The sequence below is a fragment of the Cynara cardunculus genome (genome assembly GCF_001531365.2).
Source record: "Cynara cardunculus var. scolymus isolate 2C chromosome LG 6, CcrdV1, whole genome shotgun sequence".
NCBI lineage: Eukaryota > Viridiplantae > Streptophyta > Magnoliopsida > Asterales > Asteraceae > Cynara > Cynara cardunculus.
Window position 1 is genome coordinate 15,734,913 of NC_037533.1, and position 19,291 is coordinate 15,754,203.

The following is a 19,291-nucleotide window of genomic DNA, read 5'->3' on the forward strand; positions in this document are numbered from 1 at the left end:
AAAATAAGAACTTTTAAATAATTAATTTGATGTTAATATCGATATATTTTTTTCAAATTTTTATATCTTCAAATATATTTTTATTCAAAAATAAAAACATTATATTTATTAAAATTATATAAACTGTATTATATCAATAGAGACAAAAAAATAAAACGAAACATTAAAGTAAAGATGTATCTCGCTGTTTTATGCGAATATTGTTCTAGTTTTTATTAACTGTTATCATTTGATTTGAAAACTATCCTTAATTAAAAAACCAAAAAAAATAAATGATTTTAGATAAAGTCTGTAAGGATAAGAAGGGTTGTATTTGATCAATCCTATATATTTTCATCTATTAAAAAACCCAGTCACACTCACACCATATATATATATATATATATATATATAATCCAATACGTTGATTTGTTCAAAACATAGGCGGACCTACATAGGTGCCATGGGTGGCACGTGCCACCGTATTGTTTCTCCGTCGAAGGGTAAAAAATTTAGGTTTCGTGAACGGTGCAACCGTATTAATTTGTTGTGTGTCACCGTATGTAGTTTGAAACTACAATGAAAACAAGTTTTATTTGGTTGAGTTGGTTTTCAAGGTTTTTATTCTACCCCACACCCAAATCCGAATTATGTTAGTGTCATTTTCTTAGTTAAACGGTGCCACCGTTTGAAAAAAAACTTCCTATATTTTTTTCTTATGAACAAATGGTGCCACCGTTTAAAAAAAATCTGGATCCATCCTGTTCAAAGGTCAACTATAACAACACATTATTTGATTAAAAATTGAAACTTTATGTTGATTACTTACTAAATAAATATGATTATAAATTTATAATAAAATAAATGGATATTTCAAGATGATTGGATGTAGATGGATACGGGTGGTGTTTTCACGTTATATTGCAAAGTACAAGGGGTATAAGTGTAAGTTGATGAAATTATAAGGGGTAAAAGTGAAATCAGTTATGTGGTTGTCGTAAATGGAGGTAGTTAAGAACTACAGGTGTCCGACAGTGGGACCCACATCGATGAAATCAAATGGCCGTTTTGCACCCACCTCACCCCCACCCGCAAGATGATCACCACTCTCAACGAACCCTAAAATCTCATCTTCATTGCAAATGTCAACAACTGCTTCGTGAATCATGTCCAATTTGTTCAAGAAAGTTTGGGAATCCGTCTCCACTCGTTCCTCCAATTCGAGTAGACATAGCTCCTCCTCTAATTTGAGTTACACAGGTTCAATTCATCCTCACGTATCCCTATCCAATTCCGATCAGATTATGACGACTTCTTCCTCTTCCTCCACTGGGGAATTTGATCGGATACCTATCGATGTCTTTATGCAAATCCTCAAGTTGCTCCGACCACATGAGGTTGCTATGCTCACCGCAGTTTGCAAATCATGGAAACTTATCGTATCTGATAATAGGTTATGGGTGTACTATCTCCAGAATCAGCATGTTCCCTGGGACTCTATTTTCTTCTCAGAAGTTAATTTGCGATCTGGTTATCCTCTTCGGTACGTTCCTTACATATTATGACTACAGTTGCATTCTTTTGGTTGAATTTTCAGTCTCTTGTAACTTTCTCGAATTAATTCCATGCGAAATTCCTTACCGACGTGATATCCAGGGATTTTGCACTTCTAGGTGATTATATGCAATACCGTAAGACGATTATCCATACGGCTTTTCTTTAGTTTGCCTATTCAATATAGTTTCACTACTAATATTGGTGCAAAAAGTATGTCATTAGAGTTGTGCTATACGGCATATAGTGTATATGATGATCAGATGATGCATTAGACTAATTTTTTTTGTCCATATGTGCTGATGAACTGATCACAACCCGAATTCCACCCCTTTGGTGTATTAATTGGCTTTAGGAGTATAATCTGTACTGTTACTTCATTTTTGAAAACCAGAAGCATAATACCTATTTTCGGGCGGAGAGAATAAAGTAGTATCAAGATTAACAGCAGCATATGATCAGGTTTGAGCGAGTAATACCCCATTCCTTAGACATAATTAGGTATCGCCTTCAGATTCTTGAATTCCATCTTTTCATTTCTCGCTGTAAAAATTTGACTTCTTGGGTCATTCTTTGATTATTAAGAACAAGTATGAGAGGTGATGCAATGAAATTTGAAGAGAAAACTGTTGATTCAGCATATTATTTCATTTGTACTGATCGGTACCATCATTTAGTTACAGCCATTGAGCCTGACAATCTTAATTTATGATTGTAGAACATATCCATGTCAGATGCAATCATTCATGCATATCTATGGCCAGCGAGCAAAGGTGCCTGGAGCTATAATCATTGACGGTGTGTATCTAAATATTAAGTACTTACATGCCAAACCAGATTCTCTCTCTAGGCTTTATGTTATGGTTGATTGTGTCTAAATATGGAAGTAGGTGATATTGTTCTTACTATGCTCATGCAAGTGGTTCTATGTTGTTTTCCATCAGGGGTTAAAATCTCTCCATCTATGATGACTATGTGTTTAATACTCAATTAACCTAATGATGTGTCTTTACAATTATGTAAATTGATTTTGTTGCCTTGGAGTTTGTTCTAAGCTGAATATTTTCTGTTCTCATTCTTACTAAAGGTGGTTCTGGCTATTGTAAATTTGGTTGGAGCAAGTTTGATTCTCCATCTGGGCGCTCAGCAACGTTCTTGGTAAGTGACTGCTTTAGTCGGCGTGTCTAAAACTCGAGACGTTGCACTAGAACTTGATTTCGTAGCTTTGGATTTATTGTTGCGCTTCGAAGACTGACTTTATTTTTTATATCCTCTAAGTGATTGGCTTCACGTGTAGGAATTTGGTAATATCGAGTCTCCAATGTACTCAAGGCTTCGTCATTTTTTTGCAACAATTTATAACAGGTATTGACCATTATTGATTACATTTGCTACACATCTCGGAAAGCACTTGACATCTTAATTTCTCCCTCTTCATTTGGGTCTGTGATTTTTCTTGATCATACAAGTTGAATCATATGCAGGATGCTAGTGAAATCATCCACACAGCCAATTGTTGTCTCAATTCCAATCTGCCAATACGATGGTATGCTTCTAACAATGTCACACAAACAATGAACTTATTGAAGGAAATATATACCTGCACGCAATTTATGATATTCATCTAGGGGTTTCAACAGTTGGTTTCCTTTGGCAGATTATGGTGAAATTGGCATAAGATGCTCCCTTTTCTTTGTTCTATATTCACATATGATGTTTTTATTATCATGAATCAAATTAAGGTTCTTTTCCACCAAGGAAGAAAAGAAAGAAGTATAAATATTTGTATCACAACCTGGCCAAATCCAATATATGAGGATCGTTGTACCCTAACAGCAAGAAAGACCAGTATCTCAGTATCTGTAAAAAAAAAGTTCACATGTATGTCTATATGTTAAGAGTCTGTTTCTATTGGATTGACTCACTTTCTCTGCAACATTTCTTTCAATATTTATGAGTTATATTAGCTTATATAATACCATCTCTCTCTTCTCTGAATTTGTTTCAGATACTGAAGCTGCCAAAGCTGCTAGACGACAACTCAAAGAAGCCATATACTCAGCTCTATTTGGCATGAATGTTCCTTCTGTTTGTGCAGTCAGCCAGGTTTGATTAATCAGTTTAAGGCTATTCACTCTTTGATTTCAAGAGACAGTACTCTGATGTGCTCTTTAGTGTGCACTGAGGATTAATTGAAGAATCATGATCCATAAAAAACTAAAAAAATTATTAAGAAAAAGGACCGTCCAGGACCGGTTGGGACCACCTGACGCAACTCAGGCCATATTTAAGTAGAGAGATAAGTTGTAACTGTGACCGAGCCTAGGCTAGGAACAGGCTTAAGATTACTAGTGGGTATGCTGAATCATGGTTTGGGTTAACTTGACTTTGTTTTGGGACGTCTGTGATTCCTGTTATAGTGAAGATCATCTATTACTTAGTATGAGAAAGTATCTGTTTTGATTCCTGTTTAGTCATGAAGAACTGCTCCTTTTTCCATCTCAAGAATATATGTTGTTAATAACCAAAATCCACTAAAATAGAAGTGGTATGAACATCATATTTAAAATAATCTCTATTTTGTTCCTTACTCTTAGGTGGCGTTTGTTTTTTAAGAGGTGCTTAAGTCTGAAGTCTGAATTTACTTCTGAATTTTAAGAGCTGGTGCTGAAGTCTGAAATCTGAATCAGTTAGACTGTTTGTTTTTACGTCTGAAATCTGTAATCTGAATGATTGAAATCTAGGCTTTCTTTGCAAGCATTGGAAGCTCTAAAAGCAATTAAGAGGTTTTAAGTGAAAATGTTACCTCTAAATAATTCAGACATAATCAGAGCTTTTAAGCTCTTAATTGAAAAAAAAACAAACACACTTAATACCCTAAGGTCTGACCGATTCAGACATAAGAGGGTATTAAGTGTTTTTTAGGTAAAAACAAACAGGGCCTTACTAATGTTGCATTTTTCAACCATGTACAGGCAACTTTAGCCTTGTTTGCAGCACAAAGAACTTCGGGAATTGTCGTCAATATTGGTTTTCATCAAACATCTGTCGTTCCAAGTATGCCATACCATTCACCTTTTCATCTTCATACTGTCAGAGTTAAGAGCAGATTCATGTTGCAACCTCTATATCCTTGGCACTAAATCATGTGTCATGTTTGACCAAATACAATTGATATTTTTCATGGCTACATTAAGTTTGAAGTCACTTATAACATGAAATATATTTTCTGTGTTGTATTTCCAGTTTTACATGGTAAGATAATGCGAAAAGTGGGTGTGGAAGCTGTGGGAGTTGGAGCTTTAAAACTTACTGGATACCTTAGGGAGCAAATGCAGCAGAGAAATCTACATTTTGATTCATTATACACAGTGCGGTCACTGAAAGAGGTATTAATTCCATTTGGCAGACTGATTTTTATACTTGCAGAGTTTTTGATGAACAAAATAGCAAACCCGTGGCTGCTTGTCGTTAGATATATTCCGCAATATAGTATCTTTCACTTAATAATGCATCTTTGGGGTTGTGGACATGTATGGATGCTTATTACGTTTGCACAAGGGTCGTCATCAGTAACTTAAATGTGCGTGTGCATGATTATTTAGCCAGATATTTTTTTTCTTCTTATATATGCTAAACTAATGCCGTGTGGTTAATTGACATGCGTGCAGAATCTCTGTTATGTTGCTCTTGACTATGAAGCGGAATTAGGGAAGGATACAGAAGCATCATATGAAGTGGCAGCTGTGGGTTGGTTTACTCTTAAGCGAGAGCGGTTTCAAACAGGAGAGATTCTATTCCAGCCACGTATTGCAGGAATGTACGTAGGTGTGAGATTTATCTCTTGTTATTAGTTTTGGTTTTTGTGAAGTTATTTTGTATGGTTTGTGGTACTGCAGGCGTGCAATGGGTTTGCATCAGGCAGTGGGGCTTTGTGTGGACCATTGTCATGGTGCTGAATTGAGTGCTGATGAAAGTTGGTTCAAGACCATTGTGTTGGCTGGAGGAACTGCATGCTTACCAGGACTAGCAGGTATATTATTATTAGTATATATATATATATATATAAACTAAAACTGAAGTGAGCGAGGAAGGGATTTGTTGTTAATCTCGTTTAATTTGTTTCCAACAACCAACATGCAGAAAGATTAGAGAAGGAAGTACGTGATCTTCTGCCCCCATCCATAGCGAATGGAATAAGAGTTATTCCACCCCCTTATGGTGCAGACTCTGCATGGTACGGGGCAAAGCTCGTCAGCAACGTAAGTGGTTATAATACTAATAGACACTGAAGCACGATTTTTGTTCGGTGGGAGTTATCATATCTATATATTTTTTGTTTGGGGGTGCAGTTGAGCAGTTTTCCAGACTCGTGGTGCATCACAAAGAAAGAGTTTCGGTCAAAGGCTAGAAGAAACCTGATATGGTGAAGCTGTGATATGAGGGTTGAATGAAAAAGGAAACTTATAAGTAAAATAAAGTGAAGTGCAACATGATATGCTAGTTTTAGCCCTCTTCCCTGACTTATGTTTTCTAGTTTGTGTTGAGATTTTAAAGAAATAAAACATCGTTAGATAGACGTTTCTGAGGAACTGGTGAACAAAATAATGAAGGTTCAAAAAAGCAAAAGGCAGGAGGAAGGAGGATAATATGTAATGTAATGTAATGTAATGTAATGTAATTAAGCAGTTTGATTACCATATTACCATTACCATTACATCATCTCAATCTCTCTCATCATAAATGGTGTTGTAATATTGTTGTGTATGGATTGGATGCAGTTTACTTTCTTCTCCATATATACTTCTTACTGCTTGCTATTCATCTCTTCCTCCTATTTCTGTACATCTCATCAACACAACATCCTTCGCCTCTGCAACCAAAACCCACATCATCATTCATTTACCTTCTTCTCCATATCATAATAATAATCAAAGGAAATTAACAAGGGATTAAAAAAAAACTAGTTTACATGGAATTTGGATTCCTGCAGATTCTCCATCAAGGCTGCAATCTCAAGTTGCTTCACCACAGTCGCATGTAGTACCTGTCAAATATAATAAACTCAAAATCCAACTCTCTCTCTCTCTCTCTCTATATATATATATATATATATATACACACACACATATATATATAATATGAAAGTCACCTACCCTCTTTGTTTTATTGAGGTCAAACTCCACTGATTTGATCCGGTCCAAGGATTCATGCAACATATGCTCCTTGTCCACAGGAATTTCAGCAGGCCTCTTTTTAAGTTCTTCCAATATTTCTTCAAGTTTCTCAAGCCGTTCAACACATGGACCAATCCGATCTTCTCTTTCACTACTAGAGTCACTCTTGCACCTCTCTTCCACCACATTACTTGGATATATCATCTTCTGTCTTCTCCAATACTCAATCACCACACTGCGAATAACTCCAATCACTTTTGGCACCGATGACACCACTGGTCTTGCTATACAATTCAAGCTCCTCTTCACAACCTTTTCCAAAATAGTGTCCAACAATTGGATAAACAATGCACCTATAACCAGACCAATCATAAGCACCAATCCACGCCTGCCTTTTTCAAGTATAACAACTAGGCTACTTTTATATAACAGAGAGTATCCTTGCGCACGTACCTTGTGAATTTTGGAAGTCTACACCAGAACCCATTTCTCTGTCATCTGGTGTATGAGACTGGCTTGAGGCACTAGCTTCTTCAAATGAATTAAAATGATCATTACAACTGTAATAAGCGGGTGAATCAGATGCCGTAGCCTGCATAATTAAACAGCCTTCTTGTTAACCATGAACTTGTTGAGGTTAGCTGGCTGAATTACACCACTTCAATATTTTTCCTTTCTAGCACTTGAAAATTGGCATCTTACTTGAAAGCAATGCCAATATACATATAAACATACAGGCATGCATTTGTGTTAAAAATGTGATGGGGAGTCCACTACTTACTTCTTCACAAACTGATGCCAATTTCAGGAACCTAGGACCATTTAAGTTGGTTGCAGAACATGGGTCGTCAACATCTGATCCAGATTCTATGTTGGACGTATCACTTCTCCTCCCCTGAAAATACAAATGATATTGTAAGGAAACCATATATGAAAACAACGTTTATAGATATCTGACTGGAATAATTTACCTTCACAGGGTATATCTGGATATAAGAGTCAACTTTCTGCTGATCACTAGACATACTAGTGATTTGCCTTACAAATGTGGCTTCTGCATTATTTACAACCTGCAGAAAGAACAAGGAATGTTATGACAGAGAAATTGGGGACACAAGAAACACAATCATGCAACTTACATCCTCTCCATCCATTGACGTGAACTTTTATGGTTTTCTGAAAAGGGGGGCGTGTTATTGGAATACAAGTATAGCTTCAGGGACTTTCATATGTATATGAGAAGAAACATACATCAACTCTAAGAAATACAACACAAGTCCTAAAAAGAAAGCATACCTTCATTATTTCATGGTCATTCCATGGACCCATATTCGATCTAAGGCAGCCACCCTCACCAGGACATGTGCAAGTACCACCTAGGAAGTCAGGCAATTGACTGAAAGGAGTAGTGGAAGACAAGAATCAGATGATCTTATAGTTGAAATTCAACAGACAGAAATTAGTTGACAAACAAACCTTGGGTTAATGACTTCATGTAGTTTACCCAATGACTTAGGTTCCAACACCTGTAATTTCGGAACATAAGGAATATTGTCGCAGACAGTTCATGCAATTGGAGTTAGAAACAAAAAAGTGCAATTAGCCAGACATTCAGTTACCTGTATTTTTGCAATCGTCTTTGCATCCAGAAATTTTTGAGCAGCAGGCCATAAACATTTCTTGAAGGTAGGGCCAGCATTGACGACGAACATGCGATGTAGTGTCTGTCAGTAAACATGGAAGTCCATTATAACCAAAAACAACGGTAATTTGGAAAATAAAGGCTGTAGGAGTTATTTACCTCTGGGTAGTAATTACTGTCAACCTTTGCCATGGCCCCAAGAAGACTTGCCGCAGTTGGAGTGAAATTCTTCAAGCCCTGTAGATCATATTGCAGTGCACAATAAATTAGATTATATATTAATAGTTCTCAGCAAACCTCCCCTCCCCATCCAACTTGCTCATAAGTATACTCTCATATATACTTGCCACAGCTAGTATGGTTACCGGGGGAATCAATCGTGGTCACATATCATATTATCAAATCAAGTGGTTCACATACCAAGCCTTGTGCATCCAAAATTGTGGTAGTAGAACAAATCTGTCTCTTTGCAGCAATCGAACAAGCAGGGAACTTCTCATTAAAAGCCCGCTCAAACTCTTGGACATGGTATTTTAGGTAGCGCTCAATCGAAGTGATGCGCATAAGCCTACTAGGGTATGCTTTGCCAAGCCTTTCAATATAAACAGGCCTGCCTTCCCTATCAACTCCATGGTACCCTTGGGGGTAATGCTGTAAGACTTCGTCCAGCTCTTCAAAATCGTAATCCTGAGTGTCATGATTAATATATATGAGCAAAATTTCAACAGATGTCTTGAGAAGTAAGTTAGCTTCAACAGAACTTTAAAAAACTTAAGATGTACAGATATGTTAGTCTATGAATACACATAGTAGAACTCACATTGAGAATACCACTTCCTGCCACCGTAAGTGCAAATGTACATGTAAATAAGTTCAGAGTATCATTGTAATTACCTCCAAAATTGTGTCCGTTCCATACTCCTTTCGCCAATTTAGCATTTCTTCCCACATACGGATTGTTCTTTCAATGTTAAAGTCTCGAGCCTTCAAGAACCTAGGTGAAAGAAAATAAAGACGTTGAGCTCATACCATCGAACTAAACTTCCAGTTAACAACATAATAGAGACAAAATAATATCATTATAAGATTTTCACATCCCTCAAGTCCTCCATGAATTCTTACATGAAAAACGTGATATTAATTACTACAATTTGTAAATTGGTCAAATATCTTTACTTTTCTCAATGTACAAGTTGTGATGAATTCGCAACATACAAGTTGATGACGTGATGAACTTTTAAGGATAATTAGACAGTTTTTACAGTTGGAATTAAGAAACATGGTTCATATCCAAAATAAAATCCCATGGTTAACCACAATATGCATCATTCCTGTCCACATGCTATGTAAGTGGTGATATCTGATATGAACTTAATGCTTAAAATTGACAAGTTTCCAACACTAAGTAAACAGAGTCTTAATTGTAGAAGATATGTTCCCCAAATTGCTGTTTGTATGATATGTACGTGTATATATAATTTTATATACCCAAATTTTCTTGTCTGTTTTTGAGAAATTTCAGATTTACTCATCATGTTTCTTGGCTTGCAATATCTAAACTCCAGAGAGTTTAATATACTTTCAGTGAGCATATTCATGACCCCTTGGCATTGCTGAAATTTGATATTTATGAACTCTTACCAGGTGCAATCATTTGCACTTAAGTAAGATACAAGTATGCTCAAACTGAAGTCATGTTTGCAACAAAATAAACTTCAACCACCATTTTCTAGATAAATCACTGATACAACAGCAAAGACTTGAAATGATTTGAAACAACAAAATAATTTACTCACCTCAACAAGGTATGATAGTCGTCATGTCTAGATGGCAGTAAGTCCCTGTCTAGGAGCTTTTGCCGCAATTCATGGACAGCTCTCTCTTCGTTTGCATCGCGTACATCTTCTATTGAAACTGAAGGAACCCTGTAATCAATTTTCCTCTTTCCCCTTTTCTTAAGGGAGTGGGTGAACTTGTTTGAAGCATTTATTGCCTTCTTCTTTAGGGATCCAATTTTGGATCGCCGTCTCTCATCTTCAGAATTCTCAAAATCTGACCTCCTTTCTCTTGTTTCATCAAAAGCCTCAAGTCCTCCTGGGCCTGATACATGAAAAGTACAGGCCAAACACTATTACTTCTACGTTCCTCATTATTGTGATTATGCTAAATGTGAATAAATAACATTACTCTACAATACAGTGTGCAACTTACCTGACATTTTTACCAGGTGCAGATGGGTCGAGATTCAACACTAGGCTTCAGTGGAGACAAATAGTTCCGTTTGCAAAGCAATTTAAAATCATGGTCCCTTGTTAATCCGTAAGAACCGGTAGTTTTTTTTTTATCAAGCCACCGGCTCGGCGAAAGCAACCCACTCTATACTGCATAATGTAAAATGTCATGCAAGTACATAAGCATTAAATCGAGAAGAGCATGTCAGTAATCGACCACATTCCTTTTTTTGTTGCATAAATAAATTCCCCATGGAATTCAACAAAGAGATTTTAGAAGTTCCGCATAAGAAGACAAAATACTCAACGGACCCTCAGTTTCCTTCTCTCACTTGATGTCAACCAGAGATAACAACATCATCTAGAAACTAATGCAGATCTAGAATCTTTTATATGTTCAATCAGTTTATTATAAAAAAACCTAACAAACAGTAACAAGAATCTCATATCTGATATTTTTTAAGATTTATCCGCCACGAACGTAAATGAAAACTCATTTTATCAAGTCTAGTGAATTTGCAAACTTTGCGTAGATATAAACAAATTCAACAAAAAAGAGATGCTTAATCTTGACACATCCAAGAAAAAGTAAAGAAAAAACACATAAATTTGAACAATGCGAGTAGAGACGCAATCAGATCTCAAATCAGTCCGAGCAAGAAACAGGTGAAACAAAATTATTGACATTAAAAAACATTAAATTCAAGAGAGGGAACTACAACAAATCATACCAAAACCTCGAGAAGACAAAGCAAGCGTAGGGATCACAATCTGCAAAGCTGTTCGAATTGGTTCTCCCAGGTGACAATATTCTTGTGAAACTTGAAATTTCTGGAGTGAAACAGAGGGATCGAGAAGAATGAAAGCCGTGAAGATCTGGTTCGTAGCTCGATTGAGAGTCTGTGTGTATGTATATATTGTATCTATAGTTTTCTCTCTCTCTCTCTCTCTCTAACTATTCCTTTTTTGTTCTTCTCAAGGTATGTAGCTCGACTTTTCCTTTGCGTATTTGTATTTACTGTCCGGATTACATATTTTTTTGTCTTTATTCAATTATAGCCCTTCTATATTAAACAAATATACAAAATACCCCCTCCCCATCTAATCTTTGATTTCAGAAGCATCTGCTTCATTGTTATGCAAAAGCTATAAGGAGATTTAGGGTAATTTAATGATAATACAAGGGTGTAATATGAAATTAAACGTGGTTCTAGTCCCGAATATCCTATCCTATGTATAATGTATTTGTTTGTTGGTGAAAATGACTTTTATTTATTTTAATAATCTTCCCTCCCTTGGATTCCTATTTTAAACCATATATCTATACTATATTATAAAATATTTGACAACAATTCTTAAAAATTATTTTTTATGCATAAAGTACTATATATTAATTGTATATTATTTAAAATTCAATATTACAAGTAAATTATGCATAAATACAACTTATTAAAACTCCATGTTTGAATTCGTGTAACTAACTGCGGATAGACATAATCAAATAAATGAAAAACATCTCATTTTAAAATATAAAAAATTTAAAATATAATTNATAAGCAATCCCAAACACCCCCTTAGAAAGCTGAAAGCAGGGTTCAGAAAGGATAAGATGTTTAAGAAAATTATATTATAATAAAATAATTAATTATTATTTTTATAAGAAAATTATATTATTAAACCAAATATAAATTACTTCGTTATTGAACCTAAATTAAATTATAATAAAAAAAATTGAATTAAAAAATTACACAAAAAATGATAAATTTTAAATAATTAATTTGATACTAATATCGATATATTTTTGTCAAATTTTTATGATATCTTCAAATTTATATTTTATTGAAAGATAAAAACATCGTCATTTCATATTATAACATTGACTAAGATAATGAATAAAATGGAATATTAAAATCAAGATGTATTTTGTTACATTTCGTAAGTACCCTTCTAGTTTTCTCATAATTTATTTATTTATTTCATTGAAAAATACATCTTAAAATATAATTTCTATAATTATTTATTTATTTATATAAAATATATAAATGACATGTTTGTTACTTTTTTCAGAAAAATTTAATTTTCTATTTTTATTTTTAGTCATTTTTTTATTCTATTTTAAAATATATAAAAGGTATTTAAATGATTTATTGCAGTTTATATTTTTTATAAAATATTTAAATGGTAAACATATCATGTTGGTGAATTGTCTTTTTCTATTTTAAAACTAAAATCTAAATTCCAATTACTAAAAATGATGGTGAAATAATTAATTAAATTAAAATAAAAAGTAGAGGAGTGAAGTAGACATGCTGAAAAAACTTTGAAACCCTAAATATGGCAGTAGACACTCCACAGTTTACAGTAGTAGGTATGTTCCACCTAGCTAGCCTTGTTAGCTGACGTGGATGGTCCTGATTTTGCCACATCATTCACACTTCATTTTTGTATAATGGGGTTAATTCTTTTTTGAAATATTATAAATTAAATTATAATAAAAAATAAATAGGAAAGAGCAAAGGGTTGGTAAGAAAGCAAGAGAATTGACCAAACAGTGGGTAAGATAGAGAGGTCGTTTTCTTGATGGATACCCTCCATACACCATGCTGCTACTGTTTCTTGTCTCTTTCAAAAGGGTAATATGGTAAAAGTGTATCCTTTTCAACAGGGGGAGGTTAAGGTACGAGGGTGATAGGTGGTGGATGACCATCCCCTTTTTACTGCTAGCGTTTATTACTGCCTCTGCACTGTACTTGCTATCATTTCACCATCATACCATTTCACATTCTATTCTCCATTAAATCCAAACCAAATCCATCAGCTCTTGTTATTTAACCACCATTCTTATATTACCATTAAAAAAAACACTAAAAAGTAAAAAAATTTGGTTATTTCAGAATGTGGGTATGGAGACGACAATAATTTACTGAGGTTAACATGTTTCTTCACCTGTCTTGTGGTGGACTGGACAGCAACCACTCATTAAGACCCAAGGACACCATAATCCCCAAGATTTTACCTCTTTCTGTCTGCTGTGCTGCCTCAATCAACCACACATATATATACATATATATATATATATATATATATGATTTACAAAACAAAGCATAAACCAAAAGGCTCAAAGATACCATTTTTTAAACAAGTTCCTAAATTATTTCAAGAATATATATATAGGTAGGAAGCATATAAGCATTCACATTCATATTCAACAACTTCTAATTGGTTTCTAACCCATGGCATATTTCTGGGTCCAAGTTCGGGCAGTTGTCTCATACTGGGCCCTGTGGTTCTTGCACATATGAGCAATTTCAGGCACTAGAGGATCATCAGGGTTTGGGTCTGTCAACAACGAACAAATTGAAAGCAGAACCTGCAGATTTGATTAAGATATCATTAATTAACTGCGTATATGGACCTTCTTCGCATGATCAACAAGACTTACCTTGGAGATGGTAAGGGCTGGGCTCCATTGATCTTTCAGGATGTCAAGACAGATGCTACCATTGTCGTTTATATTTGGATGATATACCTTGGTACGAAAAGATACCTTCCAACCACATATGTAAATTCCAAAATTACATTCACAAGATTCGTTTTAGAGCAATGCTGATGCAAAGGATAACGCGTGTTAATTACCTGTGGTGGCTTGAAAGGGTAATCTGGTGGGAAATGAATGGAAACAAGAAACACCCCCCCTGCAAATGGGCTATCCGACGGACCCATAATTGTTGCTTGCCAATGGAACATGTCGGCACCAACAGGGCCTGAAGAACAACAAAATTTATTCAACTCCAAGATAGATCCACCAAAAAAATTATATATTTAGACACCTAAAATTAATAAATCTTTAGCACTAGCGCCCCCTTTAAGTTATGACTGCTAAAAAATTTATAAGGTAGCTTACTAGCTTAATTAACATATAGAAAACAATACTAGCGCAACGGCATTACAGTAGATACAACTAGTTGGAGATGGGAATAGCAATAGTTAACCTGTGGTCCAATTTGCAACCAGATAGCTGTGCTTATCCATGGTCTAGCATGCCTCCAAAATCAGGACCAATTATGGGTTTTCATTTTCTCCATATCTTGCTTCATTTTGTAGTATATATGGGAAATACAAATTACTAGTTACTAAGGTTACCTTGTTGATGATAAAAGACATATTAGTATGTTTCACAATAACCAGATGATGTCATTGCTGTGTAGTTGTGTTTCCATGGTGGACATGAAACCTTTTGTGTTCATTACATGAGATGTCATTGCCCTCTAAATCCCCTTTCTTTTTTCCCTGTGTTGTGTACACACACAGAGGCACCCATTTCGTTATCATTTATGAACTTTTCTTGTAGATCGTGATTCATATGAATAAACCATTAATCCATAACCAACAAACTATGCTAAAAGCAACAATGATAACAAAATGTGCCATGTATTAGAAAATATGGTTCATTAGTACCAGGCAAAGGGCACATTATATGATTCTATTCATCTAATATGAAGAGTGGATAAAGAAAACAAAAACTGGAACGGAACATACAGAATATGGCATTTGATGCAGCACACAGACACAAACAGAAAGAGACAGAGAAAACCATATGCCAAAAACAATGTAGAAAGCAGAAAAGGGAGGGGAAAAACCAACCAGCACTGCAAGATGCAGGAGGGTCCTTTTGCAAGTCCTTCAGCTCCTTCTGAATCCTCTTTAATGCCATCACAAGAAACTGAGATATGCCTGCAAAAACACATACTGCAAATTGGCAAGTACTGTAGAAATATCTTAAAAACAATCAACTTGTAATGATAGCCCATCACTCAAAATTAAAAAAGATAGCTTAAGTAATTGCATATCGCATTCGCACTATTCATGTTTTAAGTATTATAGATGGTGCAAAAATAAGAAACTAAATTGCTTTGTCGAACGCTGCTCATGGAACTCTTTCAATCAAACACATAACCATCTCTTGCTTCTACCGGGAATATTAGCCTTTTTTATAATTAGCTCAGCTGTCTTTCATTTACAAATTACATAAACACTTCAAAGGGTCTCCAAGCAGGCGTTGGGTACCAAAGAAGATCCAAACGGCCAACTCCCAACTCAAATAAAACATATTTGATTTTCGTCAACCCTGCGTAATTTTGATGTCTAGCTCCTTTGCAGACTGATAACTTTCGATTCACATTCACTTTATACGAAGAAAAAAAATCAAATGTCCAGTCAAAGGATGCATCAAAACCATCCACCTGTGAAGGTTACAGAAGCAAAAATAAAATGAAATACCCCAAAAAAAACTTTACTTCTTGTAAGGGGAATGAATCTTCTCATTCATCAAAATCACATGAATAGGAATAGAACAAGGAACATAAAAAGGGTCATTTTATTACCCTGTTTTCTTCCAAGAGATAAAGCTTTTCTAAGTGATCATACAGTCATTTGTGATTGTTTGAGGAGTCTAAAGTCTCTTGTTTCCATGTTGTTCTGCTTTTTAGTTGGCTGATTCAGTTATAAGTTCTTCTACATATCTCCTATTCGATGAGTGTTTCAGATTTTGCCCTTGCATCCCCCTGTTGGTGGTTGTCTCTTTTTTCACTATTAGTACAATCATTAACCATTCAAAACCAAAAATTGCAGCAGAACACATTGGTATAATGGAGGAAATAAACCTACAACCCAATTTTCAGATGACTATACACCTACATTGCAAGCAACTTACATCTGAACTCTGAATACTCCTTGGTTTACAAATGCAAAGCCACATGACAATGGAGTTCTTGCAGTTTTTTTATGCATCTCATAAAGAAATGTTCTTTTGCCTCAAAGAGTGATGCTAATGCTTGGAAACACAATACCCTGAACATGAATTTCCCTAGAAATACAACTGTCATGAAGACAGTAAAAAAGAGGGAGAGGGAGAGGGAGAAAGGCTGATGCACATCAGCACATGCCTGACCCTGACCCTGACCCAGACCAAAAATAAAAGCATTTTAACTGGGAGTAAATTAGTTTCTGAACTACACACTACACAAGAAGCAGTAATTAATTAAAATATTTACAAGAAACGCACGTTAAACCCATAAAGATCCTATCTGTACGGAAACAAAACATGCAAATCACAAAATTGACAGAAAACCTGCAAGCAGAGCTAAGTTTTTACAACCCTAGTTGATGGAATGCAAGAAATCAACCAAAAGAATCAAGAAACGTATAATTTCAAAAGGACTGAATACCAAAATTTGATTAAGGACTGGTCTAGGGTTTGGGTTTAAGTTGTCGTACGAGGTTGGCGATTATAAATGTGATGGCGAGCTCGCTTTCGAGGCCGCGTGCCGGAGTGATATGGGATTTCATGCCATGCGCGTGAGTCGTGACTCCAAAATATTTTGTAATAAATAAATCTGTATAAAATATCATATTTTATTTATAACACTCCTGATTTTTTTAATGACATATTTTCGTAAATTTCATTCATTTTTAAAACATTAAAAAAACCATAAAATGTAAATTTAAGGCAATTTATTTTTTAATATATAATTAAAATTTAATATTTTGTTGCATTATACATTTCTATTTCATGTAATTTTTTTAAAAACAATTTATCAATTACTATTTACGGCTTAATAATGCATTATCCCTTAAATTTCAAGTTTGTAAATAACTAATTAATAATCTATTGATAGATACGTTCAAATATACTAGAAGGGCATTCATGTAATGCAACGTAATATATCTCGATTTTAATGTTTTGTTTATTCAGCCCCTTATCGATGTTATAATATGGTTTTATCTGGTTTTGAGAAAAACGATAATGTTTTTTTATTTTTTAATAAAATATAAATTTGAAAATATTATGAAATTTTGAAAAGGATATATCAATATTGGTTTCAAAGTAGCTATTTAAAAGTTCTTGTTTTGTTGTGTGATTTTTTTAATTTAATTTTTTTTTATTATGATTTATTTTAGGTTTAGTAACGAAATAATTTATTTTTTATTTGATAATGTACTTTTTTATAAATATAATAATTAAATATTTTGTTAGAACACAGTGATTGTCCTAATTATGTTTTAGATTTTTTATATTTAAAATGAAATGTTTATCATGTATTTTGATTATGTTTATTTGCAGTTAATTACATGAATTCAAGCATGAAGTTATAATAAGTTATAATATTGAATTTTTAATAATATGCATCAGTACTTCATGTATAAAAAAATAGTTTTTAAGAGTTTTTATCAAATGTTTTATAATATAACTAGAAGGGTACTCGAATCTCGATTTTAATGTTTAGTTTTATTATTTGTCTCTATCGATATAATATGATTTTACGTGGTTTTGACAAAACGATAATGTTTTTATTTTTGAATTAAATATAAATGTGAAGATACTATAAAATTTTGAAAAAAAATAAATCGATATTAAAATCAAATTAATTATTTAGTAGTTCTCGTTTTTTTTTTTTTTTTTTTTTGTAATTTCTTTAATTCAATTTTTTATTATGATTTAATTTAGATTTAATAACAAACTAATTTATTTTTTATTTAATAACATAATTCTTAATAAAGATAATAATTAAAATATTTTGTTATGATTATCTTAATTATATTTTAGATTTTCTATATTTAAAATGAATGTTTATTCTGTATTTGATCATGTTTATTTGTAGTTAGTTACACAAATTTAAAAATGAAGTTTTAATAAGTTGTATTTAAGCAAAATTACTTGTAATCTTGAATTTTAAGTAATATGCATCAATAAACAGTATTTCATGTATAAAAAATGGTTTTTAAAAGTTTTTGTCAAATACTTTATAATATAGTATAGATATAAATAATTATCATCGAATTCCAAGATAGAAGATATCATTATCTTTATTATCCACACCAACAAATTTCTTGAATATCTTTCTCACACAAAAGTACTCGATCATTAAAATTTGAATTAATTACATATTTATTTTTAAATCTAAAATATCTGAATTGTAATAAAATTTTGTATTAAAAAAAAAATTTGAGTTAACAGCAATACCAACATACATCTTATCATGACATGTAACATTATTCTCCAACAATCTTAGCACGATTAATCTTAACCATCTTTATTAATCAACCATCGATACCATCATATCTCGTATTTCACTCAAATGTTTTCTTAAAATATTATTAATAATAACGTTGTTATAATATTAATTGTCGCTCGTACATTTTATAAAAATGTGCAATACACATCACATTTTCTTGAACGATAAATATTTTGCCAAAATAGCTAAACTAAATAGTTTCCAACGTATATAATATTAGTTGGTAAAAAAGTATATTTTAAAATTTGCGAATAAATAATTGTGACAACATGTCACACATATATAAATAAGAGTCAGTCATGTCATAACTTTGAAGTTCAACATGATTAAATACTCGAAATAATGTATAGAATACTAATTTTTCAAGTCGAGGGGCATTTCAGAAATCTTGAGAAGCCGAATACCAAAGGTATAACTTTAACCAATTCCCTAATTTAGGACATTCTTGGTATCTTTCAGAAGTTGAATATTAAAACTGTGCTTAAAAAAATCAATCTCAAAGTATATGAGCATTTTGGTAATTTCATAAAGATTATATTCAAAATAACACTTAGATATCAATTCCCAAGGCATTGGGTCATTTCGATAATTTTATAAAACAAATACTTAAAGTATTGTTAAAATACCGATTTC

The 19,291-nt window shown here is 33.4% G+C and overlaps 3 protein-coding genes across 7 annotated transcripts; 1 reads left to right on the forward strand and 2 right to left on the reverse strand.

Annotated features, from left to right (window-relative positions):
- Window positions 1–1,037: 1,037 nt before the first annotated feature.
- Window positions 1,038–6,255, forward strand: LOC112514362 (actin-related protein 8). Of its 4 annotated transcripts, XM_025120796.1 has the most exons (13): window positions 1,073–1,376; window positions 1,455–1,522; window positions 2,252–2,331; window positions 2,621–2,691; window positions 2,831–2,898; window positions 3,018–3,079; window positions 3,542–3,639; window positions 4,509–4,590; window positions 4,780–4,922; window positions 5,205–5,353; window positions 5,433–5,566; window positions 5,677–5,795; window positions 5,886–6,255. In XM_025120796.1, exons 1-13 carry the CDS (start codon window positions 1,146–1,148, stop codon window positions 5,961–5,963), a joined length of 1,383 nt encoding a protein of 460 aa, XP_024976564.1. In that variant the 5' UTR covers window positions 1,073–1,145; the 3' UTR covers window positions 5,964–6,255. The 4 variants fall into 4 exon arrangements, with proteins under 4 accessions (XP_024976563.1, XP_024976564.1, XP_024976565.1 ...); XM_025120795.1 differs by having other exon boundaries at window positions 1,038–1,522; XM_025120798.1 differs by lacking the exon at window positions 2,252–2,331 and having other exon boundaries at window positions 1,244–1,376.
- An 85-nt stretch (window positions 6,256–6,340) lies between these two features.
- LOC112514360 (phosphatidylinositol/phosphatidylcholine transfer protein SFH13-like) lies at window positions 6,341–11,515 on the reverse strand. Its single transcript, XM_025120791.1, has 15 exons — window positions 11,315–11,515; window positions 10,564–10,733; window positions 10,149–10,452; window positions 9,247–9,346; window positions 8,773–9,039; window positions 8,512–8,589; window positions 8,330–8,434; window positions 8,187–8,236; window positions 8,007–8,106; window positions 7,682–7,780; window positions 7,492–7,605; window positions 7,164–7,302; window positions 6,690–7,063; window positions 6,506–6,580; window positions 6,341–6,406 (listed from the first exon to the last, which is right to left on the reverse strand). Exons 2-15 carry the CDS (start codon window positions 10,568–10,570, stop codon window positions 6,386–6,388), a joined length of 1,833 nt encoding a protein of 610 aa, XP_024976559.1. The 5' UTR covers window positions 10,571–10,733; window positions 11,315–11,515; the 3' UTR covers window positions 6,341–6,385.
- Window positions 11,516–13,717: 2,202 nt separating this feature from the next.
- On the reverse strand, window positions 13,718–16,924 carry LOC112514373 (ubiquitin-conjugating enzyme E2-17 kDa-like). Of its 2 annotated transcripts, none has more exons than XM_025120811.1 (5): window positions 16,860–16,924; window positions 15,228–15,317; window positions 14,220–14,347; window positions 14,026–14,130; window positions 13,718–13,953 (listed from the first exon to the last, which is right to left on the reverse strand). In XM_025120811.1, the coding sequence occupies exons 2-5, from the start codon at window positions 15,295–15,297 to the stop codon at window positions 13,810–13,812; spliced, it is 447 nt and encodes a 148-aa protein (XP_024976579.1). In that variant the 5' UTR covers window positions 15,298–15,317; window positions 16,860–16,924; the 3' UTR covers window positions 13,718–13,809. The 2 variants fall into 2 exon arrangements, with proteins under 2 accessions (XP_024976579.1, XP_024976578.1); XM_025120810.1 differs by having other exon boundaries at window positions 16,811–16,907.
- Window positions 16,925–19,291: the final 2,367 nt, after the last annotated feature.

Bases quoted from the DNA above. Each gene is read 5' to 3' on its own strand.
- LOC112514360 (XM_025120791.1), bottom strand. The intron at 7,781-8,006 runs GTATGCTTTCTT...TTCTTTCTGCAG, and splicing joins ATGACCATGAAATAATGAAG to GTTGTAAATAATGCAGAAGC. The intron at 6,407-6,505 runs GTAAACTAGTTT...TTTTGGTTGCAG, and splicing joins TGCAGGAATCCAAATTCCAT to AGGCGAAGGATGTTGTGTTG.
- LOC112514362 (XM_025120795.1), top strand. From the start codon at position 1,146: ATGTCCAATTTGTTCAAGAAAGTTTGGGAATCCGTCTCCACTCGTTCC. The intron at 3,080-3,541 runs GTATGCTTCTAA...AATTTGTTTCAG, and splicing joins TCCAATCTGCCAATACGATG to ATACTGAAGCTGCCAAAGCT. The intron at 4,923-5,204 runs GTATTAATTCCA...ACATGCGTGCAG, and splicing joins CAGTGCGGTCACTGAAAGAG to AATCTCTGTTATGTTGCTCT.
- LOC112514373 (XM_025120811.1), bottom strand. From the start codon at position 15,297: ATGGCATTAAAGAGGATTCAGAAGGAGCTGAAGGACTTGCAAAAGGAC. The intron at 14,348-15,227 runs GTTGGTTTTTCC...GTTGTTCTTCAG, and splicing joins TCCTGCATCTTGCAGTGCTG to GCCCTGTTGGTGCCGACATG. The intron at 14,131-14,219 runs GTAATTAACACG...TGTGGTTGGAAG, and splicing joins ACCCTTTCAAGCCACCACAG to GTATCTTTTCGTACCAAGGT.